The sequence below is a fragment of the Ochlerotatus camptorhynchus genome, unplaced genomic scaffold (genome assembly GCF_037179485.1).
Source record: "Ochlerotatus camptorhynchus isolate MF236.1 unplaced genomic scaffold, CSIRO-AGI_Acam_v1.1 ptg000011l, whole genome shotgun sequence".
Lineage (NCBI taxonomy): Eukaryota > Metazoa > Arthropoda > Insecta > Diptera > Culicidae > Ochlerotatus > Ochlerotatus camptorhynchus.
Genome location: NW_027040503.1, coordinates 345,568 through 372,680, shown reverse-complemented (window position 1 = coordinate 372,680; position 27,113 = coordinate 345,568). Strand labels below are relative to the sequence as shown.

Genomic DNA, 27,113 nt, shown 5'->3' with positions numbered 1-27,113 from the left:
GAATTTCTATGGAAGCCGAAACAGGAATGGCCTGGGCCACCAACAGATCAACATGTGTCAACTGTAGAACTGCGGCGTACGGTAAATCATCACTCAGTTGTAGAGGACGTGATTAGAACAGAAAATTTTTCGAGCTGGTGGCGCCTGTTACGTCGAATTGTCTTCATTAGACGGTTCCCTTTGAACATCCGGAGAAAGCTGAATGGACAGCCTAAAATAGTTGGCTCGGTAACTCAAGAAGAATTATTGTTAGCAGAGTGTTACGCCTACCAGTGTGCACAGCGATCCTCATACGCAGAAGAGATTGTGATCCTACAGCTGGCATCTCAGTCGGATAGTATTGGTGAGTACGTATTACCTAAACGAAGTAGTATTTACAACTTGTCACCACATATCGACGAGAAAGGCGTGATTAGGATGGGAGGACGAGGTAGAAGGTGTAGATTTATTGGTCCTTATACTGCAAGTCCTATCGTGCTGCCCAGAGAACACCATGTGACACAACTTGTAGTGCGATACGAGCACGAGAAATATCACCATTGTAATAACGAAACCGTTGTGAATGAACTTCGTCAAAAATACGTGATACCCAGGTTACGTAGAGTGTGTGACCAGGTTCGAAAGAGATGTCAAAGATGCAAAAACAACACTGTTTTGCCTAGACCTCCGGCAATGGCAGACCTGCCATTGGCTAGGCTAGAAGCATATGCCCCACCTTTCTCACATGTGGGAATTGACTATTTTGGTCCTATGCACGTTATCGTTGGACGACGCGTTGAGAAGAGGTGGGGGGTTCTTTTGACCTGCTTAGTAGTACGGGCGGTTCATTTAGAAATTGCGCATACGTTAAACACAAGTTCATGTATAATGACTTTACGAAACTTTATGGCGAGACGCGGTATACCTGTCTGCATTTATAGCGATAGAGGCACCAACTTTATTGGAGCCAACAGGGAACTTACCGAGGCAGTTCAAACTATTAATGAAACAAAATTAATGGAAGAGTTCGTTACAAGCCATACAAAGTGGTCATTTAATCCACCCAACAGCCCCCATATGGGTGGAAGCTGGGAACGTTTAATACAGTCGGTTAAAAAAATCCTAGGGCAAATGCAATTTCCCAGACTTCCCACTGACGAAGTTCTTCGGACAACGCTAATGGAAATTGAAAGCACAATTAATTCTAGACCGCTTACGTACATCCCTATTGACTACGAAGCTGAGCCTGCTTTAACACCGAACCACTTCTTGATGGGGTCATCTAGTGGGTTAAAACCATTAATTCCATTCGACGATCGTGCAGCGACTCTCAAAAATACATGGAAAACATCTCAAGTCTACGCCAACCATTTCTGGAAAAGATGGATTCAGGAGTACTTACCGAGCATCTGTCGCCGAACGAAATGGCATCAGCCAGTCACACCTATACAAATTGGTGACATCGTGATAGTAGTTGATTCTAATCTTCCACGCAACTCTTGGCCTAAGGGGCGGGTAGTGGATGTAAAGGAGAAAGGTGGGCAAGTCCGCAGTGCAACTGTACAAACAGCTCATGGATTGTATGAAAGGCCGGCAGTGAAGCTGGCTGTATTAGACGTCGGAGTAACCTCTAGTAAGCAGGACCAGGGGACCAGCGTACTGAGGGGGACTGTTACGCCCTTTGGCGAAAACCCCTCCGTCAACGAAGACACACCCAGCGTTCATCGAGAGGATTGCTGAAACGTCAAGCGAGAATAAATTGAGAACACTTGAAGAGCAAAATTTGTCATTACAAACCATTGTTATTAATTGAACTACTATTCCTTCTTAGTAACCTTAAAAGTTAGTAAATTAGTTAATACCTAAATAGCCTAAAATTCTCCAAACAAAGTGGCTACATGGTAAGCAAATGATATTGCACATTAGAATTGTGAAACTAATTGCAACAACATTTCAGATTGTAAACATTAATTTCGCATGGTTTGCGCACAATTGAATTACGCTAAAGGATTTTATTAAAGTAAGGTAATACATTAATTTATTGAACAATTTAAATAATGTAACCACTAAATTAAAAGATTAATTAAACAGATATTGTAAAGATTCGACACATACCGGATAGCTTCAGCGGATCTGAAGTAAACACTAAACGTAAGTTAACCTAAAATAACTACGCTGAACATTATGTAAACTTTGATTGTTACTCTTTAGGGAAATTATAACTCTCTCGAACAAATTACTTCATGGACTGTTAAATATCCGGAAAGACTGACTGATTTGTTACCAGTAACGGTAACACACATATTACATCATAATAGAGTAGAGACTTGAGTGAGCCGCCCACATTTCGTTCGTTTTAAATTTACTTTGAATTTCTTCTTATTCTAAATCTTGATCGTAAAGTATTTCCGCTTTCAACGGGATTTGCATCCGATAGAGATTTTGTTTTTAATTCTCCAAGTTTCTCTCCTGTTTCGTTCGGCTGTCGTCAGTGTCGATGCTACATGCAGTCACATGCTAAGAAGAATTTAAATTCGTTTAGCAATCTGTTAGCAACCGAGCATGACTATTTTATTTTCCTGGTACTCGCACTAATGATTTAAGTTTCCCATCCTTGGCCAATAGTCATTTAATAAAGCATCGTGCGCTCTCTGTGGTAAATTACGATTGGTTTTAAAATAGGATAGCGATGCAAATTTCTGTGAAGCAACACTCGGGTCAGTCAATAACATTCCTCTGAAAGAGAATAAATAAAAACATTCAAAGTGTAACGCCCCGAAACAGATACATTACTGTTACTTGATGAACGTCAATTATCCGACTTCTATGAAAATTCACTTTTTCTGGAGCTGACAGTTTGCAGTTTTGAAAAATGTAGTGAAAACGTATAAAGCCAAATCTTTTCGATATGAGCTCCAAAAGTGAAGAAAATTCTGACCGGCCTTGGGTGGAATCTTTAAACATTTGCTTGAGAAGCTATACTCAGCTGGGAGAAAAGCTGAATAATCTTTAACCGGCTTGGATGTTTCTTGGGTACTGATGATTTCTATTAATCGTGTTTTGTCTGATTCAATACTAAATCGTTACACTTTTCGTGTCTTTTCATATACAACTAGCGTTTGCCAAGTATTTCCCATCTGACAGTAACTTTTCGCTTCCTTTGAGACTCGATTTCATAAACTTAATCTGATGTAAAGTATCAACCCAGTAAAAAGTACATTTGTTACGCTGTTGTCAGATCTGGTCATCGGTAAATTACGCCGGCATATCTTTTAACTCTATCACGAATACATTATTCCTCGCTTGCTGTCAGAACTTATTTCTGTCGAACCCTGACGTCGTTTGCGAAAGCATAAGCTAATATACGAGCAAGTAGAAGAAAGAAAAAAAAAAACAAATGTGTACGTATATTTAACATTATAAGCCAAATGGTCAAACACATGTGACGAAGACGAACCGTTCAATCTTGGCGACATTGAAAAAAAGGTAGATCATCAATTTCCATACTAGCGGCGAGCACGAAAATAGATCCCAAAAGTTACACCTCGTCACATTCTCGATCTCGTCGAACGTCGGAACAACTTGTTTGTCGTGCCGAATGGCTGCAGCAGATGAATGGCCGAATCTATGTCAAGAGCGTGTAATACGTAAGCGATAATTCTGTGCAGTTAGTCTGGTGCTGGCTGGATGAAGAATTTTCCGACGCACATCTCAAACGACCTTGACGCGCGCGCGCCCGCTTCCACTGCATCGCCCACATGGGATTAATCGAACTTTTTTTTATCATACAAATTTGGTCAATTTTTAAAAATAATCTCGCTACGCATTGCAAGTGCAACTGTTACTAGCCCATTTTCATAAAGATTAAGCAATCGAGTCGGTATTACCCAACACACTAGAGGCTATGGAGTGACAACGTGTATTTGTATTTTTAAGTGGCGTCGTATTCATGAAATGCGCCCAAAATATTTGACATAGCGCGACGGATGCATTTTTTCGAGTTGTTGACGGCGGTTAGTTCGTTCGTCCGCCAGTCGCATCACAAACCGTAGCTGAATGCGAATGCGAAACAAAAGAAAGTGAACAATTTGTTACGCCATAACTTATCACGGTGGCAGAAAATAGTCAAAAAATAGAAACCTGTGCAAAAGTTGGCCTACGACAGTCACAGCCCGCCTCCGGCTGATGGTTTGTTAATTTTAGAAATGAGCTGTTAAATGAGATCCTCATAAGCGTATTTTCAACATTTTCAGTTATCTGCAGGTCAAATGTATTCGTTTTGGCAGATCTTCTGTATGACTACAATTATAGCGCGAATCTGATGCTCTACTTAATTGTTTTTTTTTTTTGCTTTAAAATGTCAAATTATAGCTTTTTTTGTCTGTTGAAGATGCTGTCCCGTTGAAGGTATGAAGGGATTACGAGTTTAGTAATTAATTAAATAGTGTTTCATTTTTTTTAATAAATTGCCCTGTGGGATGAGCTATATAAATTGGCCACTTATAAATATGTTGTTCGGGATCTTCCAGAGGACCAACCCTGGCCAGTAGACTGATGCAAAATTTGAAATTTTCGCTTCACAGTGTTCAAGCGGTTCCAATTTTGTTCCTGATTAACCTTCCAAAATTTAAAGTCATTTAGTAAGAAACTGGCTTGACACAAACCATTTGAAGTTACTCTGCTGTAAAAATTGATAGCTGTACTTGTAGTAAATTTCCACAGCTACAACTTTGATCAAGACCATTTTTCGATAAAATGTAAAGATCAAAAGTTATTAATGATTCAAGTTACTATTGTCTTATAATTATCTTCTTCTTCTTCTTCTTCTTCTTCTTCTTCTTCTTCTTCTTCTTCTTCTTCTTCTTCTTCTTCTTCTTCTTCTTCTTCTTCTTCTTCTTCTTCTTCTTCTTATTTCCTTTATTTAACGTCGGTCTCTGTTCCGCAATCTAGTGCCAATCACCGACGGACATCGATTGCCATCCATTGACGGCAATCGAATGTGCAGAGAGGCAGCTTCCACACATGGGCCGGGACCAACGGCTTTACTTCCCTTGCGAAGGAAGACGTGACCAGAGAGTTTTATGCCTCAGAAAAATCCCACCGACCCTGGTCTGGGATTGAACCCAGACCCATTGGGGTGAGAAAGCAGTCACGCTTACCACTACACCACCGGCGCCGACTGTCTTATGATTATGCTCAATCAACTGCTCAGCAGACAACATTAATGTTTCTGGCGCGTAGAATAGAGCTAAAACATCATGGCTACTATGTCACACTGCAGAATACAGTGTTGCCCACAATTCAGTTGCTTGATCATGCCATAAGATTATCAATCTCTTAAACAATTAATAACTATTTAGTTTGATGTTGAATTTTATGCAAAGTTGTAGCTGAGAAAATTTTCCATAATAATAGCTACAGAAATTTTTAACGGTACAATATGGAAGAAGGATAGAAGACTACGAAGAAAAAGTTTGGTTTCCCCTTAGTAATTCCCATATAAACTTCAATTTGTTTGTGCCCAGTTAGTTTCTTACCAAATCAGTTCAAACCTTGGGAGGCTAATCTAGACCCGATTTGAAACCGCTTGAGCCCTGTGGAGCGAAAATCTCAAATTTTGCATCAGTCTACTGGCCAGTCTTAATAAACGAGCTCCATACATAAATGATATCAGAAATGGTTCAACCACATCATACATCAAGGTTGGGATGACAACCTGAATAAGTTGATCAGCACTTCTTGTGGTAATTTTCTACGTTGATAATTCTGACTCTATTTTTTCACTTAGGCTTCTTTATGATAGTTTCGGATCTTTCAGAGGACCTATCCGTGACATAAATATTGAATCAATTTGTTTTAATCTGGAAATTCTAGTATTAGGTGCTCAAAGTGGCTAATTTTACGGTTGTTTCAAATCTTCCTGAGAACTAACCCGTGACCATTCAGGTCCAAATACACCCGGAACTCTTCCCACAAATGATTTGGAGTTCTTGCCAAAACTCCCTTGGAAATGTTATTAAATGTTGCATAATCATCCATCACATCCTCTTTGTTCGCCGCACGCAATCCTTCGTCATATTCCCACTTTTTCCACATTTGTGGCACTTCCCAGCAAACCTTCAATGACATCATCTTGACGGACACTTATTATTCGCTCTTCAGCTTACAAAAAAAAACGTTTCTTCACTAGATCTAGATTCAGCTCTTTCTTTCGATCTCTGAGGCCGTCACAAGCGGGCCGTATGAATCCGGAAGTGTTAGCAAAAAGCTGTGAAACGAGGTTACCTTCGGCTAGGATCAGAAGAGAAGCGCTTATTGCTGGTTAAGCAACGTTTGTTAGCTGAAGACAGTGTCTGTTTTTATCATTTACCATCACACGCAATGACGAACGCTTCAAGCCAGTGAAGATCTAAAAGGAAGAGGAGACAACTGGCTTTTTACTCTTTTATATCTATCTCTATCTATATCTTTCTCTATAGATTGGCACTGTATCGAAACGGCCGCTAGTGTCAATGATGCTGTGGATTGTTTCAGCTCTGCGCTGGAAGAAGTTATTTTCCGCACTGTCCCAGCAAGACGTCCCCCGCAGAAGCATGGTCCATGGTCGAACCCACGCCTACGTAAACTAAAACGTCAGCGCTCCGCCGCACTCCGAAGGTACTGCAGCTCTCGCTCACCGTTCTACAAGCAACTGTTTAATTTCGCAAGTCGTCGCTATCGAAACTACAACCACTTCCTCTATAATCGGCACGTGAGTCGCACGGAAGCGAACCTTCGGTCGAACCCGAAAGGTTTTTGGTCGTTTGTAAATTCAAAACGGAAAGAATCCGGGCTGCCTTGTTCCATGTTCCTCGGAGTTGATACGGCCTGCAGCGAAAGTGAAAAATGCAGCTTGTTTGCTCGTCAATTCAAACAAGTCTTCCACGATTTTTCCGCTTCACCGACACAGGTGTTGGTCGCAACCTCCGGGATGCCACGTGATGTTTTTAGTTTTGACATACCTCACATCACTGAAGACATGGTGATAGCCGCAACACGCAAAATGAAGAACTTATTCGCCGCTGGTCCTGACGGAATTCCCTCGTCAGTTTTAAAACGATGTGCAGTCAACCTTTGCCTTCCACTTGCGCGACTTTTTAATTTCTCGGCACAGCAAAGTAATTCCCCTCCCGCTGGAAGCTTTCCTATCTGTTTCCAATTCACAAAAAAGGAGACAAACGGAATGTCGCTAATTATCGTGGGATTTCCTCCATGTGCTCCTGCTCTAAACTTTTCGAGATTATTGTAAATGATGCTCTGTTTATGTGCTGTAAAAATTATATCGATACGGACCAACATGGTTTTTACCCCAAGCGATCGGTTTCCACGAACCTGGTGCAGTTTACCTCTGACTGTCTGCGAAGCTTGGATGCTGAATGGCAAGTTGATGCTGCATACATGGACTTAAAAGCCGCTTTTGACAGGGTGGATCATGAAATCCTGCTTGCTAAGTTGGAGATACTAGGTGTCTCGTCTACGGCTGTGAAATGGTTCAGATCGTACTTAGTGAATCGCTCTGTACGAGTCAAGATTGGCGCGACGGATTCAAATGTTTTCTCAAACAACTCGGGAGTCCCGCAAGGCAGCAACCTGGGACCTCTGCTGTTTTCGATCTTTTTAAACGACATCGCTCTGTTGTTACCATCTGGATGTCGTCTTTTCTACGCAGATGACGCCAAAATCTACAAAATTATCAAAAGCCTCTAGGACTGTTGGGATCTCCAGCGTATGCTATGTATTTTCGCTGACTGGTGCACGAGAAATGTGATGGGCCTGAGCATCGAAAAATGCAACGTCATCTCCTATCACCGTAAAAACGAACCAATTATGTTTGACTATGTGCTCTTTGGACGTTGCATTGCCCGTGTAGAACAAATAAAGGATCTCGGTGTTACTCTGGACTGCGGGCTCACCTTCAAAATCCATTATAACGACATCATTTCCCGAGCCAATCGCCAACTGGGTTTTATTTTCAAAATTGCCGATGAGTTCCGGGACCCGTTATGCCTCAGATCACTTTACTGCTCACTTGTGCGGTCTATATTAGAATCAAGTGCAGTTGTATGGTGCCCTTTCCAAGCCACTTGGATCGCTAGAATCGAATCTGTTCAACGAAAGTTTGTGAGATATGCTCTTCGTTTATTGAACTGGCGTGACTCATCGAACCTGCCACCGAACGAGGAGCGTTGCCGTCTTCTGGGCATCGAACCGCTAGTGGTGCAACGCACGGTCGCTCAAGCTATGTTTGCTGGAAAGCTTCTCACTGGTGAGATCGACTGTCCAACGTTGCTGGCCCAGCTAAATATGTATGCTCCTGAGAGACCTCTTCGTCAACGCGAATTTCTGTTTTTGGAGCCACGAGGCAGAAATTATACGCAGAATGAGCCAATTCGTGCAATCAGCCGACAATTTAACTGCTTTTATTGCGAATTTGACTTTAACGTATCAGCAAATGTGTTTCGTCACCGGTTACTTGACCGTTTTCGTTTCGTTGACCATAACTATTTAGATTAAGTTTTATTCATTAAGACATTAATTGTCAGTTGAATTATTAAATAAATAAACAAATAAACAAATAAACACATTAAATTTTAATTAATTAATTTAAGTGTTCATTTTTAGTAAAAATTGCACCGCTCTCATGTAAAATTTTCGTCAGTGCATGAACAATAAACAAATACCATAAACGAACGGCAATCCTGATAGTAGAACTATGCTACAAATGTTAAGCTCTTTCTTATGGTTATTTTTATTAGGGAACTCAAATTCATCGGTGCACTCGTCCATGAAATGATTTTTATCTTGGGGCTGTTGGTTAATTGGGTTGTTTTGGGATATTGAGGTAAATACATATTCGTCATCTGCATTAAAAATGGAACCGAAATCCAACATTTCATCAATTTTGGTACAATGGAACTATTTTAAATAAGTATATGTATGAAAATCGGTATATTTTCCGAAGTTCAACAACCCAATTCTGGTATGTAATTGGTTCCAAACGTAAACAAACCGTGTAGGTGTCTTATGGCTTGTTTACGTTTTGAACGAGTTATACGAGGTAGGCGACGATTGCTCGTATTTGGCAGCAACATCCAACCCCTGTTTTTATCTAAGAAGAAGAGGATACAACTGGCTTCTTTTTGTCTGTGACGTGTTCTTCTTCTCTCGCGGAAACGACCGTGCAGTCGACTGTCAAAATACAAGAAATAGATTCCCGGTTGTAAAAATTCTCGCGTTTCTAAACGTTTGCCCGACCAATCAGGCGCTGGTTCGCGTTTGACAGAAAATTGGTTCATAAAAGTATATTGTCTCCTCTTCCTCTTAGGTTTTTATCTTCTTCTTCTTATTTCCTTTATTTCACGTCGGTCTCTGTTCCGCAATCTAGTGCCAATCACCGACGGACATCGATTGCCATCCATTGACGGCAATCGAATGTGCAGGAAGGCAGCTTCCACACCTGCGTAGGATATCGCACCCATTCAAACACACATGGGCCGGGACCAACGGATTTACTTCCCTTCCGAAGGAAGACGTGACCAGAGATTTGTATGCCTCAGAAAAATCCCACCGACGTGCCTCAGAAAAATCCCCAATACGTGCCACAGGGCAGTATAACCATAGAGGTAACTCTAAGACCACTGGGTCCCGAAGAAAATCATTATTATTTTTGGCTCACTCAGTACCAGAACAACGGTACCAAAGCAGTCCCAAGCTATTTCACTCACCCCTGCATGTTCTGCATGAATCCACACACCCCTGATGTTATCTGTCAAACTTTCATAGCGAATCAAAACAAACATAGTGTAGTAATAGAATTTCAACTAGAATAGGGTACGTTAATCGTTTGCTTGGGACCAATAGGCTACTAAAGTGGTGAGCCAATTTTAAAATCGTTAGTTTCGTATTGATTGTTGGTATAACCAACATACTTGTAAGGGTTTTCTCCTAGTCAGTATATTCCGCCAGACACAAACTCCCGAAAACTGGCAACTTTAATTTTTGCAATACAAATCTGGCACCCCGTGAAAATGCTCAAGCCTTTGCAGAACGGTTTCATTTTAAGCAAAAAGTATTTTTTTTTATCTTAGGATTTCTACTCCTCAGAAAAATCCTACGTTCGGCTCATTTCAGACTCGCGAGTGAGGATCCATCAAGCCTGCTTGCACCTTCAGGTCAGCTGAGCCTCGACATCTGCTCATCATGAACTCCGCGTCGTTTGCATTGCGAAGGAAGCGTAACCGGATATTCGTTTTCAACATCGGTGAACAGAATCAGATCTAAAGTTTTAAGTGATGAACTACACAGCTAAAAAAAAGTAGTGTAAATTTCCGTTACTATGATGCACATGGAGCGTCATAAATCATACAAATTTACATTATAAATCGTGTAAATTTATGAGACATGTCATGCAATATTCTATATATTGTATGCAACTTTCCACCTTTGTTTGCAACATTTCTTGCAAGCTGCTAGTTTACGTGAAAAGGAAGTCACCATCACCAGTAAAATTCAGATTTTTTTTAGTGTGTAGCCTACAGCTAAAAATCACGTTAATAATGAAACAATCTAATAGTTTTTCTTGATATTCAATTTTTTCGTTGCTGTCAATGTTTCGGTGGTGTAGTGGTAAGCGTGACTGCTTTCTAACACCCCGATGGGTCTGGGTTCAATCCCAGCCGAGGTCGGTGGGATTTTTCTGAGGTATAAAAATCTCTGGTCACGTCTTCATTCGGAAGGGAAGTAAAGCCGTTGGTCCCGGCCCATGTGTGTTGAATGGGTGCGATATCCTACGCAGGTGTGGAAGCTGCCTTCCTGCACATTCGATTGCCGTCAATGGATGGCAATCGATGCCCGTCGGTGATTGGCACTAGATTGCGGAACAGAGACTGACGTTAAATAAAGGAAAAAAAAAGGTTCTTCTTGCTCGAAACGAACCACCAAAGGAAGATTTACCATGGTGTGCATTCTACATTGACCACGCACAGTGGAACGAACCTATTGAAATCATGCGTTTTTTAATTGCGTGTAAATTTGTGCTTTAACAAGGGCAATGTCTTCGAAGAAGCTTATTGGACTAAAATAGACTATCTATTTGTTCCATTAAGGCGATGATGTATCCACTCCCTCTCCATGGACATGGAGGTTGGCGGTACTGAAGCAAAGGGTTATGTTTAATTTCTTTATATTTGCAACTATGATGATTTCCTATAGTGACACATATCACCTTCTCATTGCTTCAGTATGCCTCAAACGATTAATTCTTGGTTGTTAATAACTTCCGTGATGAAATCGGCTGCTTCATGCAGCCTGAGCAATTCTGATTATATTATCAGATTTGTTCTGTATACAGAGGAACTGGGAGGGCTTATTAGAAACTTCTCACCGATAAAGTAATGATGTTTTAGTAAATTTCGCATATAATTTTATTGATATTTTATTTTATTTAAGCATATTATTTTTTGTTACAGTCAATTAACATTAGCATACGGTACAAGAGATTTAATATTACTTGCTCGTTTTTGCGTAAAATAATCAATATTTATTTTACTTGTAATTACATTTGAAAGTTTTTTTTTGTGGTCTGAAAATTTTCCCAGTTTGGTTAGATGTTTCGAAGCTAACGCATGTCCACAGGCCTAATAGAAAGATAGACAGAAAAAGTGTATCATGAAGAATGGGTGCATGCAGGGTTGCTTCCACTCACTAGCTATAGATGAGTGATTTTCGGAGTTTTGAATTCGTTAGATGTTGTAATGGAGATTTGTATTGTTGCGTTATTGTTCTGAGATGCTCGATGACCCTGGAGGGATCGTTTTTGCTTACTGAGCAGAAAATCATGGGTTTAATCCCAAGCTCTCCGTCATGACTCTTAAAATTCATGATCACTAAACAAAATGAATATGTTCTATCGAGAGATTAAATAATCAACAAATAAACAATACATACTTTTGGTTGCATCGCCAACTTGAGTTGAATCCTAACCGAATACCCTACCCAACCCTCCAAATCCGTAGCACTTATGAGGGTGTCGCTAAGTCGGTGGCCTCTCGTTAAGTAAGTACTACATCAACATTTCCTTCCCTATCCCTAGTTATGGTAAAGATGGGCGTGGCCGGGAATAGCGACAGTCATGCTTCTGTTACTCTTGTTTAGATTGGAACCAATGTTTACTCCCCTGAAAGTAGTCTAACTGAAAATTTCAGAATAACAACGTTAACGCTAACGCTATTAGGGTGATGATGTATCCACGTATTAGGGTGATACAAGCTTTCCTTTTTTTTTAATATTCATAAAATGAGTTAGTGTCTTCACAAAATATGTAGATCGCATCAAAACAAGCAACTTTGCTCAAAACAGCAATTTCGTATCTCTTGACGAGATATGATGCATTGTTTGTGGAAAACCAGTAAAAAAGAGCTTTTCTTCAATAACTCTTAGTACATAGCGGCGCCGGTGGTGTAGTGGTAAGCGAGATTACCTCTCACCCCAGCAGGCCTGGGTTCAATCCCAGTCAGCGCCGCCGGGATGTTCTGAAGCATAACATCTCTGATCACGCCTTCCTTCGGAAGGGAAGTAAAGCCGTTGGTCCCCGGTTCATGAGTTGATGGGTCGATAAGTAGGGTCCAGGTGTGGGAGCTGCCTTCCTGGCGTCGGTAGCATTGGTGCTCAGCACGGAAAACAAGATCGACGGAAATCAAATCCAAGGAAGAAAAAAACTCATAGTACAATCATTTTATTGCTTTGAATGTTCTACAAAGTTTATCAATGTATCAAATTTCACATTTTTGTTGAATATTGTGTATCGCTATGATGCATATTTGAAAAGTTGATTTTTATTAAAATTTAGACACTTTTCCATTAAGTATATCTTGAACTGAGGCAAGTTGTGGCAGATCAGTCAACTTTCATGGGAAACTACTAACTTTTGGCTACAATATGCACTGCACTTTATTAGGAGATCTACGGAGGAACATTGCAGTAGGAGTTGTAACAAATGTCATCATTGGTAATTGAAAACCTCTATGGCTTATAAAAATATGATTCACTCAGAGTGAGCGCTCACGAATCGTAAAAGCGCTTATTACGACGCTCTGAAAGCAGAATTGACAGGTTTTATGATTCAAGCACATTCGTTTCAACCTCTTTAAGTAACTTAAAAGTACATTTTTTTTCTTTATTAGATTGGAAGCAACCCTGTTCTATAGCACCGCTGAAAAGCTGCCAATGGTATAGGAATGCTCCGCATTATCGATTAAAATCATTAAAAATAACTTGATTTTCAAAACGGTCGATCAACGACATTTGTCGAATAATTCATAAATAGGTCCACATGATAAAACGGCTTAACATATATGTTTTTCGTTCCATTAGGTTCCATTGATAAGTCTAGTGAGGATTCTAGTCGAGTGATGATTGAAAATTTTCAAATCAAATCCAGGCCCTGCTGCTGCATCGGCCAATGATTTGTTTTGCATTTGTTTGACGTTATGATAAGGCTTAGCAAATACTATGTCTGATAACAAGCAAAACGGCTTAGCAAAAAGGAACTAACCGTTGAAAGATTCTCAAAAAGGCATATTAATTTATAAAATTAAATTGCTATCGATTTTTATGTATTTTTCTAAAATATAGTTACTATTACTATAAATGCCTAAAATACTTAAATTTCCTTATAGGAGAAATGGCTCTAATGTTGGCCTATGGATCTAAGATTGGGCCCGTCACTAAAAATCTGCTGTTTATCAATTTTATCTAGATAAACGCGTCACTAATGAATATTTTTGGACGCTATTGAAAATTTAGTCGATTGCTTAATTTATGTATGGGCCCAATCTTAAATCCATAGGCCAACATTAGAGCCATTTCCCCTATATGAATTAAATAGTGTCGGAAAAATTTACAATTCATTTTCTGGTTTGTTTACATTTTTGTCATAGGCCCTTTAAAAATTTCAAACATCTTAATTACTCGGGATAGTATGAGGATGGTTGTTTATTTCAAATTTTAAATAGAGTTGCAAACTTGTGGTTGCCCAATGCTTGATATTGCATTTTTGTGAAATGTACTAAAATTACTTTAATAAAAGAGTGTTTCGATGATTTTGGGCCTAACATAAATTTAGCTCCCACTGGGTGTTGGCACATTCCTGAGTTCAACTGAGATCCTGAGGGTTGATAAAAATCCTTTTCGGTAGCCGCTAGATGTTGTTAGTTGTTTTGGCCTATCGAGTAGAAAACATCAAATAAATCCATGATTTCGGCGTTAAAAAGTCAATTGAGTTCCTTAAGGTTATTGAGGTAAATACATATTCGTAATCTGCATTAAAAATGGAACCCAAACCCAAAATTTTATCAATTTTGGAACACAGGAACTATTTTAAATAAGAACGATTACATTTGCAAAAATAACCTTATTAGCGCCCCTTGGTGTCACTTTGTATGGGAGCGAGCTGTCAGTTTGACAGTTTAGTGTCAAACAGTGAAGTTATTATTTTGCTTTAAATCTTGATTTAAAAATCAGGATGAAAGTGTGTGGGTTCGAAAAAAATATCGCTGTGCTCAGAAAACGAAGCTCTTTAAGATGATATATAAAAACCGATATATTTTTTTAAAATTAAAGAACCCAATTGTGCGTTTGGTACGATTCTTCAGTTCAAAAGCTACCGAACGAAGCCAGTAAAAACGCGTGGTATGTATGATTGCAGCCATTATTCTCAAAAAGTTGCTGAGTTGTTTAAGTTGCTAGCTGTATTGCTTTGTTGCTCTTGATTTACCGTTGAAAACTGTTGTTTATATCGTTATCGAGGAAAATCAAAGAAATATCATTACGTAATCCTGCTACCCATGTAACATTGCAGGTTTTATTGCGGTTTTATAGCATTCTACAAGTCTGAATCATGGTCTACAGAACCCTTATAAAACCAAAATTGTTAATTGGGTAGTGCTTCTTTCGCATGATCAAGCCTGGATTTGCTGATATCATCATACATCGCCGAGAAATTAACATCAACCATCAGAAATCGGAAGATTGTTATACCATCGCTGTCGAACTGAGGATTCCATTGTCATTGAATCAAAACATGCCGTGCAAAAAGTGCTCTCATTCCATCGGCGCAAAAAAACGATATATTCACTGCCTGTCAAGGAAGATGCAGTCAAGCTTTTCACTCACACTGCGTAGGTCTCACAACAGATAAGGTCCACGCACATTAGATCCGGATCTGACGCGTTGCGGCAAAGTGACAGCTAAATCTATTGTCTAACTGTCAAATTTACGTCAACGCAACACAAATGGATCTAATGTGCGTGTGCCTATACAGTACGTGCTCTTTGCAGAAACGTCATTTGGCTTTGCGATGATTGTTTGGTAGAATTTGGATCGGTCCGCTTTCGAGATACAAATAAATGTATGCAACAAAAGCAACCACTGCAGATTATCAAGGAGGTGACGGAATTGAAGGCTCAAGTTGCTGAAATGATCAAAATGTTGTCTGGAGGTAATCAGATGCTGGCCACAGAAAAATCATTATTGATGCAACATTCAACGCCAGTGCCGTCGTCTAAGCCTTCAGATTCAAGGAACATGTCCAGTCATGGTTGTGGCGTCAGCCCGAGAAGAAAGGATGATTACTTCACTATTAGTAGGGATAACTCGTTTTCATTGGTGCTCTCAAATATCGATAACCGAGTAAAAGAGCATGACATCGACCTGCTGGTGTCTCAATCGCTTGGTATAAAAGAAACGGATAGTGTTAGCACAGACAAACAGACATAACACTGGCAATTTGTTCATCGAACACGCATTTAACGGTCAATTTAAATGTTTTTAGTTGGTAGCACCGCCACCTGTGGCGCACATAGTCAATAAACCTTGCGTTTGACGTTTACACACTACCGCCATCTGTTCAGCGTACTACCCATCACAGTATACTCAACAGATGGCGGTAGTGGTTTAGTGACGATGTTTTATATTGAAAAATATTCAATGTGTTATGTCTGTTTGTCTGTGGTGTTAGGGTAACCAAACTTGTGCCTAGATGGAAGGTTTGTGAAGATATGGACTACGTTTCGTTTAAAGTTGTTCTTGATAAAAGTGGAAGCACGCAGCTTTGAGCACTTCTACATGGCCTCATCAAATTAAATATCGTCGCCGTGGCGTGGTATCCTATCGAGTAACACGTTAAAGTTATGCAGTTCAATATCAAGCAGATTCTTTTTTTTTTCTAGCGGTGAATAAATTCTATGTTAATGATTATGTTCAAATTTTAATGTTAAGGATATGTTTGTGTTATGTTTGTATGACATTGTTTCTCATTATTGTACTGAACTAATTTAAAGGCATCATTGGGGCTATATCAAGCCTGATGATGTAACAAACAAATAAATAAATAAAAAACAAAAAAGCGCTCCGAAAAAATAACAATTTTTATCTTCTTCCGATAGGTTGAAGTGAATTCAATGGCGTTTTAATGCGTTAGGCCGATTTTAGAATCTGTAGGCCGTTTTTGGGGCAAAGAAGCAGTGTTCAATTTTTAACAATATTTCAACAATTAGTTATTCTTCATCAAATCTTACGGTACGATCGGAAAGGGTAATACATTTAGAAGTCATCTGCAGCGAAAACATTCCATTTCGTGAAAAATAGAGGTAAAGCACGGGTTGTTCTTAGTAGGTAAAATTAGATCTAAGCCCTAGTACACCCAATCAAGAAATGTAAGATTCTGCAGGTAAAGTATGCAGAATTTGCAAAGTTTCGTGACATGAACAGATTCTGTAATGTGATCACCGGGAGGTTTTTAAAATATTGTTTTAAATTTTTATGTTAGCTTATTTTTCGAACAAGATTTTTTTTCCCCAAATGCATTGCGTCTAGAAAATCATCTCGTGGAAGTTTTATACAAAAAATATACATTTTGGAAAAACTTGCTTGTACGCTGCAATCCACTGCAAGAACTGCCATTAAATTTGTTGTATGAAACATATGCAGAGGATGAAATAAATCCAACCTTACATTAGAAGTAAGAGAAGTTTGTTTTGCGTGTAGAAATTATTCGAATTATGACAACTAATTTAGGTATATTTCCTCTAGAATATCATTGAAAAAATTTGTTACTGTAGTTCAATAGAAGTTTTTCAAAAATTTTAAATTAAAAATTTAAGTTATGAATATTACTGAAATAAGGGAATCAAAGTTTGGTGGAAATTGGTGAGATTGATCTCAGGCAGTCACTTTATCTTCCAGCACTCGTGCTAATTCATTGAAAAAATACAACGGTGTACTCAGTAAACTAGTGTGACTGCTGAAAGATTAAAATCGTAAACTGAAGTACCTCGAAGCACGAAACGTTTGACAGAACCATGCAGCGTTAAATCGACCAACATTTGCTTGATGGAGCAGCATTGTTCATGAATCGTGTTGTTCCACTCTCTATTACGCGTTACGGTATTATGCGTCTCCTTTACTCCATCAGGTGATCACCAACTTCAACAGGACAGCAGACTTGTTGATCACCTGTGGAATAACACACCGAGAACGCTTCTAAACCCTTCGCCCGTTCAAATATTTAATTAAAGATCCGTTCGCTTCATGTCAAACATAAGTGCACTGGTCGGTCTCGGTAGATGTTAAAAATAATTCGCTAACCTCACTCACTGTCATTAGTCAAAGAGAAACCATACCCCATACGTACGTTCCGTTGCTGCTCCCAGTCAGTGATTCTTGGGGTATCGCCCACCAAAATATTCATACATACATCACGATTCGTTTTCTAGTAGGATCAGCTGAAAATTTCCACCCATTGCATAAGGTGGATTATGTAACAATCGTGGCTTTTCAATATCGCGATGCGCTGCACTCCTTGCTTGGGTCGGAATCAACAATTATTGGCATCGATACATCTTCGGGGTGTAGGGACACACTGCGTCTTCTCGATCTATCGGCGTCGTCGATGCACCGAGAGGATATTTCTGAATCACGCACTCACTGATTTTGATTGGAAATTTTCACTTTTTTGAAACCATTGCAAACACCGTTAACACGCGGAACCTACCGTGCACCGAGAGGGTGAATAGCGCAAGTCCTAGTAGGACCCACACCGATAACCGCACCATGCTGGAATTCCGTTTTCGCCAACCACCGTGTGTGTAGGCCTTGGGGGGGAAGGACTTTTTCCTATTGCCGGGTTCAACGTGGAGAAAATTGAAGGAAAATCAGTATTTTCATTGAATACCCGAGTCACACTGCCGAATTTTTCAGGCTCAAAAATCTCACACTCTCCAACGCGCACACACTGAGGAGAATATGAGCAAGAAATAAGCAGACCCGTGTCGTCGCAAAGAGCACTCCAACTTTTTAAAATTTTGTCGTTTTCTTCTTTCTTTTGTGTTTTTCTGTTTTTTTTTCGTAATGTCGTTTTTCTCGTTCCTGCTTGGATTCGTTGCTATTCGCACTTTATGTTTTTTTTTCTCAAAAGACAAATTAAACCATACAGAAGAACAAGTCGCGGTTCACTCACTATCACATTAGCGTTTTGAATTTCCGTTTTAAAATTAATCAGTCTGTTAGTATAGGGTTCGCTACAAAGCTACGCGTTTCAAAATCAATTCGAGCAATCAAAATCACAATTTTCAATTTAAAAAAAAAAGTATAAATATTCACTAAATCGAGAGGACGAATCAAGTGGAAACTCCCGCACGACCTCCACCTGGCAGGCAAGTTCGGTTGGTTCTTGGTGTGTGCTGCCACAAGTCCCAGTGAAGTACACACGAGTCTCTGGTGTTCTCACGGTTGAGAGCGCGAGAGAACCAACCGACCGGGATCGTTGCGAGGCTGCGAATTTTACTGGGAAAACGGCAAATATTATCTTCGCTGTCCGTTCAAGATGTGTTCAACATATTCGGCAGGAGAGAAAATAGTTATTTTTAAATATACACATCACTCTCAGTGCGCGCTCGCCCTCGCACATTTTCCTCCATTATTCGGGGTTTTCATATGCGAGGAATTACCGACAAATGTGGAGAAGACACGTTATATATATTCGGAACGCACAGAAGGGCTTAAAAGTGAGACGCACGCGACTGCATGAGATGACGCACATTCAAATCCCTTCGCGCGCGCCTGTAATCAAAACGCACTAACTGCTCACACTGTCTGCTGTCAATCAGAGAAAGGAAAAATTCACGCGACACTTTTAGAGCACCACGACTAAAGCTACCTACTACACACCGAAAGACGAGAGGATGACGGTCTATCCCGGTCCAATCCTAAATCGAAACAGACAGAAAACCGCACGGGACATTGAGGCTGCTAATGACCACCGGTGCCAAAGTGCCATCTGGCGAGCAGAGTTAAGTTAAAACCTACTCTCTTAGATCGAGTGTCACCGCCAAAACGATGGATGGTGCGAAGCTTCTAGGTGTGTGCTGAGAGTGATTATGGCTCTCTAGAAATTGTTCATCGTAAAATTTGCGTGGGTGGGTGTCATACCGATTTGCGTTATCGAAGCATTCAAGCATCTGTTCAGGATGGGAAATATTTCGTAGGATTTTAGTGTTTTAAATTTACTTCGGATCGTGGAGATCCACGACATTCGAAGCTTTGGAGGATTATAAAGTTTCTTGTAACTGCTCTGTCGATTATCGGTTTTCTGTTCTTGAGGATACATTTGTTGATTAGAGAAGACCAGAGTGCCTGTACTATCTCATCCATATGACAGGTTATCTGGGCGATAGATTGTTCAAATTTTTTCGTGTCGTCACTATATGAATACAGACACTCTAGAGGTGACTTATCACACTTGATCATTATCATAAATTTCGATCAAAATGAACCTCTGTAATGTCCTCTGATCATAAACTACGTCGACATATTTTTAGAGGTTTGAGAGCCTCGCCCTGCGTAGACAATTTTTCATACATTTTTTAGGAAATTTGTATAGGCTGTTGTCCCATAAACAGCCCCTTATTAGTTCACCAAAGATAGATTAAATGGGGAGATCGAACCCGTCTTCCATTCAACATGACCACCAAGGATGTTATTTTCGAATTGTCATGATTTGAGGTGTCGTACGATGGGGTTTAGTTCAATTCAGATTCTGGCCATTTCCCCCAAGGGAATCAGGAATATGTGGCCAATTTGGCCCAGGACACTCAATATGTATATAAATAATCTCAAAATTCAATTCTCATGTGTATCAAGTCCGATTTTTGACACTTCCCCGGGAGCCCGGAACGTGCCCTGGTTAGTGTTTCCTACCGTCATGGAAAACAAATCCCGGGAAATTTACCAAAAATATTATTTTCTGAATCCCGGGAATCTGATCCAATTTTCCGGGACACAAGTTTAGAAGCATTTTTGGGTGAAAGTTACAAGAAATTAAGTCAAAAGTTTTGTTTGTTTGTATTATACAAGGTGATTCGGAATAACTGTCACTTTTAAAAATGGTCATAACGTTTGAACGCTTGAATGATTTCTTGATATCAGTATATTCCAGATATACTACATATATAAACTTCAACTAAGCATACCTTTACCTTTAATTAGCAGCTACATTTGTCACGAAAATGAACCATAGCTGGCACTCACATTTTAGTTCCAGCACTTTTGGAGTCCTGACAATGCGTCTAAGCTCTGATATTGATTTTCCACGCATGGTTCCTTTTTACCTCTATAATAGCATAGCATAGTATATGCGGTTGAACAAATCGTGGGTGGCTATATAATGCTCAACTAAATCTCGATTTGAAGTAAATCTGGACGCACGGTTTAATACACCACCGCGCCCCTGGTGGTTGGAACAAAAAACGTTTGACAGGCATTTGTTGATGTTTCATTGACGAAGATATTGGTGAAAAGTTTTTCTCGATTGATCGACGCATCCCGAAATTACGGATCATGGAACTTGAGAAAAGAAAATTAATTGTGCACAAACATCTAGAGAACCCTTCGTGGTCTGCCTAAAAAATAGCAAAAGTGTTAAAATTCCCAAAGTCAACGGTGAGTCTTGTAATCAAACGTTACAAGGATACTCTGAGTGTGGATAGAGCACAGCGCATCTATCATAAAAGTGGCACTAGGGACAAAGAGCTGAGGAGAAAGGTGTTGAGGTACGTGAAAAGCAATCCAGGTGTCTCCATACAACTTTTCCACCGTTCGTAACATCCTTTCAAGAGAAGGTTATAAGTCTTTTTGTGCTAGTAAACATCCGAATCGCTCCCTGAAACAAAATTTAGTGGCCAAAAAGCGAGCACGATTACTATACGAACGAGATTTGACGAAATTTGATGGCTGTATTTTAATGGATGACGAAACATATGTCAAAATGGATTAAAAACAAATCCCCGGATTAATTTTACCTGGCAACTGGTCGTGGGGATGTCCCTTCCAGGTAAACATTTGTTTTTGCTGATAAGTTTGCCCGGAAACTAATGATTTGGCAAGGAATCTGCAGTTTCGGCCTTAAACCCAAGGTTTTCATCACATCTCACACAATGACGTCGAAGGTTTACATTAAAGAGTGTCTGAAAAAGCGGATTTTACCCTTCATTCGGCAACACATGACCAACGTTATGTTCTGGCCAAGGTTGCAAAGACTCATTTCAGCTAAAACAATGTTTTTCTAAATTATGAAATTATTAGATGCCATGATCAAATTTTGAATTGGTAGGATACAAGAAGAGGTTGCAAAAAATGTGTTTGACATATTAAACCTGTTTATTTAACTTCATGAGAGTCACAATCAGCGATTTTTCACAAACTCACTCACTCACTCAGCGATCAGCAAATCGCTGATTGTGACTCATAGAAAGCAAAATTTACAGGTTTTATGTTTCCAACGCATACTTTGTAACCTCTTCTTGTAAGTTACAAGTAAAACATGCCATCATACCATCTTTTGGTTTTATTATTCCGAAAAACATTATTTTAGCTGAAATGAGTCTTTGCAACCTTGGTTTTGGCCCGATCTAGCCAGCTGCCACTACTCTAAGGAGGTACTAGAATGGTATGCTGCAAACAATGTTAATTTCGTCGCCAAAGAGATTAATCCTCCGAATTGCCCTGAGTTCAGACCGATCGAAAAATATTGGGCAATTGTCAAGCGAAAACTTCGAAGATGAGGTAAAGAAGTGACAAATGCACAACAAATGCGTTTAAAGTGGAATAAGTTCGCCAGCGACTGTGCAATGGCATCGATCACAAGTAAAGTGCGACAGTTCGTTCGAAACCGTGAATTGTAATAACTTGTCATATAACGTTTGAAAGTTGAATAAATACCCTTTTGTTTGACGGTTTGATCAACCGTGTATGTTGTTTAATTCTTGAGTTATGATCACTTGAATGCGTCAAAATTTAATCTGAATCGGGCTTTAATACTTTTTGCAGAAAATATCGTCTGTTGACGCAGAAAAAACACTTGGGATTAGTGATTACCTACACAAAAATAAAATCTACAATACAAGCATCGCATTATACACCTGGCCACATCCTTAAAATCGCAGGGGAAGGAAGGGAAAGTGAATCCAACGTCTACTTAAGAAGGTGCAGGGATCCCATCCCAAGTAACCAAAAGTTCTGATAAAAGGCTATTTGTGGTTTAAGCAACTTGGTTGGTGGTGGTCTATAGAATTCGAAGCAGCCTCATTTTTAAGTCGCTATAAGAACTTGAATGTTCCGGTATCATAATTGAAGAGCATTCTTAGCAGCTTCTGGCGGAACTTGAACGGAACTTTAAGAAAATAAATTAAAAAAGGTTTTTGTCCTCTACACCAATTCTATATTTAGTTCGAACTTTTATGAATGTTTTTTTCTAGGCAGGTGTATTAATGTGTATTGATTTTTATCAGTATTAGTAGTAGAATTGGAGCTGTTTGAAGAATTAAACCCAGTCCTTCTGCGTGAGAGCCCCAGCACGAACCGCTGCGTCATATGAGATATAATAAAGTGAGCTGTTGTCCCGCCTACTGTTGGAGTTTTCAGTGCCAGCTGACTGACTTGAATACGAAACACAACACCTTGATGAATTTTAAATTGGTGTTGCCCGCATTGTATTCCAACACATTTGTGGCGCAGTGGTTAGCGTTCGTAGATCGCATGCCCGAATCCAGGAAATTACTTTTAAATTATTTTTTATGTTTGGATAGAATGTTGATGCACTGCATAAATATAAGAATTATGATTTATTCGGGCCACTGATCATTTCATATTTACGTACATTAAATTTTGTTACTAATAAAGACTTGTGCGGATTGCTTCATGTGGCTTGAAAGTTCTGTCGGAACTTTATTCGAACTTTATGGAACTTGAAAGTTCTGTCGAAACTTTTTTTGAACTATATAAAACTTGAAAGTTCTGTCGGAACTTTATTTGAACTTTATGGAACCTTAAAGTTCTGTCGAGACTTTATTCGAACTTTATGGAACTTGAAAGTTCTGTCGGAACTTTATTTGAACTTTATGGAACTTGAAAGTACTATCGGGACTTTATTCGAACTTTATGGAACTTGAAAGCTCTGTCGGAACTTTATTTGAACTTTATGGAACTTGAAGGTTCGGTTGGAACTTTATTTGAACTTTACGGAACTTGGAAGTTATTTTAATCGTTGAATGCGGAACTTTTGGTTACTTGGGATACTACCTTCATAGATGTCACAGGAAGGGAAGAGCTGTGTTAGTGGGATGGTGAATTATTAGCAAACTCTATTCGTCAATATAGAGCATTTGATAAATCAGTAATAAAAAAATACACACTAAGATTATTTTACCGGCAGCTTTAATTTCCCTTGAACCACCGCAATTACTGACAATGCTCTTCTAACTTATCTCTTTGTTCTACTCGTACGCACAAAAGATCGTGGTGCATAATCAAGGTCAAACATAAATGGACCAAAGGTGCAAATTTAGACACTACAAGAATAATCTTGATTGCGGCTTCTATTGTTATAAAAAAGTTTCACATTCGCTCGAACAAATCGCACAAGGCGTTCTTCGTAGGGCTCTCAGACAGCAATTTATGTGCGTGTGGCAGTGGTTATCACGATATCGAGCATGTTGTTTGGTCATGTACCTTACACCGTGTTGCCAGATCTGAGTTATCTACATCCCTCAGGGTCCGAGGAAAACAACCCGCGATACCCGTTAGAGATGTCTTGGCGACCCAAGACCCTCGACTATTTGAATTTAATTTATGTATTTTTAAAACCGATAGATTTGAGGATTTAGTAGTTAGTGTCATCTTGTGTCGGTGTATCCCCATGTTTGTCGTTTTCATCAGAGTGTCGCCTAGTTCGAGATCAAGAGCACATTGCTATCCAAACCAAAAAAAAATCGGCCCCCGCTTTACTAACATTGGTTTTAAGTCAATTTGTTATCTAAACAATGAATATCGGCTCCGCAAAGCTACAGCAAACGAGCCTGAAAAAATAAACGCATAATAAATAAAACAAAAGGCGTCGTTATATGCACCTTCCGCATATTCCGCACAATAGCACAATCAATCAACCTCACTTCACAATAGATGAAAAACTACGTTCGGATGGGAGGAGAAACTTTAAAAAACATCTGTACTGATCGACTACCGATCCGGTTCACTCATACAAATATGCTAACTGAATAGAAACGGAATAAATAATTTATTCCCGCTTAGTTGCGCTTATTTTTCAATTCATTAGCACGACAACTGGTTCCTTTTTACGTAGCTATAATGATGCAAAAAATAAATGTTTCATTTTTTCGAAGAGATTTCAGTTTCTAAAAGATAACACACGAATTTACACAGATTTATGAGATGGTGTATTTTCACGTCCCAAATCCTACTATCAATATATAAGCTGATATTTGAAAACACTTTAAAACAAAAATGCTTGAACATACACCAATTTTACCCATTTTACATAGTCAGTATTACTCTTGGGTCATTCGTGACTTGTCCGGGGAAGAGACAGTGACTTTGGTCTGAGAATCATAGATGTTAACCACTACGCCGAGCCCGCCCCCTCAACATAAACTTCTAAGAAGAAAGTTTGAAGACACTACTTAGAGGCATCTTCTTTGGAAAATCTGAAGAATTGAAAATCGAAGGAATTGGCTTATCAAGGAAGTCGGACGAAACTTCCGGGGATGTCGAAAAATTCGATTGAATAGAAACTACCAATGCAAGTTTTAAAAAGTTGCTGCAGAAGTTGAATGGACCAGCGGAAGTCAAAAGAAGCTATTGTTGAAGTCAGAAGGACTTCTGGAAGAAGCTTCCGATGAAATCAGATGAAAATTTCTAGGAAAGTTGGAAGAGACTTCTGGGAGAATCCGAAAATATCTTCTAGGTCAAAAGAGCCTCTCCAGAGTAGTCGTAAATTTAAATCCGGAGATGTCGGAAGATAATTTGGAGGCAGTTTGGATTTATTTTTCCGATGACAGCAACTTGATACTTCTCTGATCTCTGATCTAAAATATTGCCCGATTCCCGGGAATTCTCGAGAAGAGCAATCAGCTATTTCCCGTTTTCCGGGAAGCCGAATAATGACCGGAAATGAAAACACTAGTCCTGTATACTGAATCTCCTTACCAAAACCTTATTTTTGAATTCACATGCGATTTGACGTGTCGAATGATGGGGTTAGCTCTATTTAGAATCTGCGTTAAAATTTACATACGATATGTTTAAGCTCATAGCAGATTTTGGACAGGGGTACAGAATTTAAAAAAGTTTTGGTCGATGTCAGCGCTTATTTTGGCATTTTGAACAAACGTCTTTTTGATTTTGCTCTTAAGTGCTTAGATCCTTCTGGGCTACAACCCTGTATTTTCAATATTTTTAATTTTTTTTGCTCGTGAAATTTATTACTCAAATAAGGGTATTATTCAAGTAGCAGCTGTCATCCAAAAAATGAAATTTTATATAGGTACCTGCTAATCTATCTGATTTCATCGTACTTCTAAAGCATAACGTTTTGGCTGTATCCCACAGGAACGTATTTTTAACTTTTAGGACCACAATTAAATTATGGACAGAAGTAAATAAATGAGCTAGTTATGATTTCATATAATGAGAATCCTGCCCAGAACATGTGAAAAATTCAAGGAAAAATAAAAAAAAATATTAAATTAATTGATTAGCATTGATTTTCCAACAAAAAAGCTCAAAACTACCACTCACTCATCTGACCGTATCTCCCAAATCATTTGCCCTTGTAAACGCATCAAGCAGAAAAGTTTTCCAAAGTGTGGTGAAAATTTGAGCCCAAAATATTAAGAAATAAAAAATCCCGCCCATGATGAAAATATGCTATTTTTTGACAATTTGTATACCTGCCCGTAATCAGCCTGTTTACTGTAGTTACTATAATAAAAATAAAATGTGGGTACACCTATAAGAATCCACATTAAAAACCTTCAAATTGACGTACTAAGAATAGCTTATTTGGTTGTAGAGTAAACTCTTCTGAAAGATGAAATTTTTAAAAATCTCTAAAATTCAGGGTTGTAGCCGAGAGGGATCTAGGCATTTTGGGGCAAAATCAAAAAAGGTGTTTGTTCAGAATGCCAAAATAAGCGCTTTGGCCAAGTTGCCCCCACTTGAGCTGGCATGACCCGTGAATTGGAATGTGATTTTAATTTACTTCAGATTCGGACTACTTTCCCGGTTTAACCCGGAGATTGTGTGGCAAATATGCATTCTTGGTTATTGAACTTTCATGTGGTATTATGCGTTGCAAGATAAGTTTTGGATAATTACACACTCATACTATCATTCTCTCAATTTCCTTTTGTCATTCCATTCTCAGTCTACCTTACGTTACGGACAAACATCTGCATTTACATATTAGAAGATTCCCATGTGATTTTGTATAATAAAGATATTGGTCTATTTAGGTTTTAGCTTCCCCGAAGGTATATGGAACATCTCCGGATATGACCAATGTGGGCCTAGAACATCAATATGAGCACCTTATCGAGTGATCTTATTCATTACTTCTCGTGTAATTTAATGTTGTACATCCAACCGGGGCATTTTATAATGCTACAATACAATCAAATGAGGGATTCATCATCGCAGGATGTTAATGGAGACCGCATTAAGGATGTTACCGGCGGGTTACATTGTGT

At 39.2% G+C, this 27,113-nt stretch overlaps 1 protein-coding gene across 9 annotated transcripts in view; it reads right to left on the bottom strand.

Moving 5' to 3' along the window:
• LOC135700422 (sarcalumenin) overlaps positions 1–19,351 on the bottom strand; it is a 46,453-nt gene extending 27,102 nt beyond the window's left edge. The window contains exons 1-2 of one of the 9 annotated variants that reach the window (XM_065220926.1): positions 19,199–19,351; positions 18,068–18,189 (exon numbers count right to left, since the gene is read on the bottom strand). In XM_065220926.1, coding sequence (XP_065076998.1) covers positions 18,068–18,128 — 61 coding nt within the window. In that variant the 5' untranslated portion in view covers positions 18,129–18,189; positions 19,199–19,351. Of the gene's footprint in view, positions 1–18,067; positions 18,467–19,198 lie in introns of those variants that run through there. The other 8 variants (XM_065220944.1, XM_065220954.1, XM_065220961.1 and 5 more) reach the window with 8 other exon arrangements.
• Between the last annotated feature and the right edge of the window lie 7,762 nt (positions 19,352–27,113).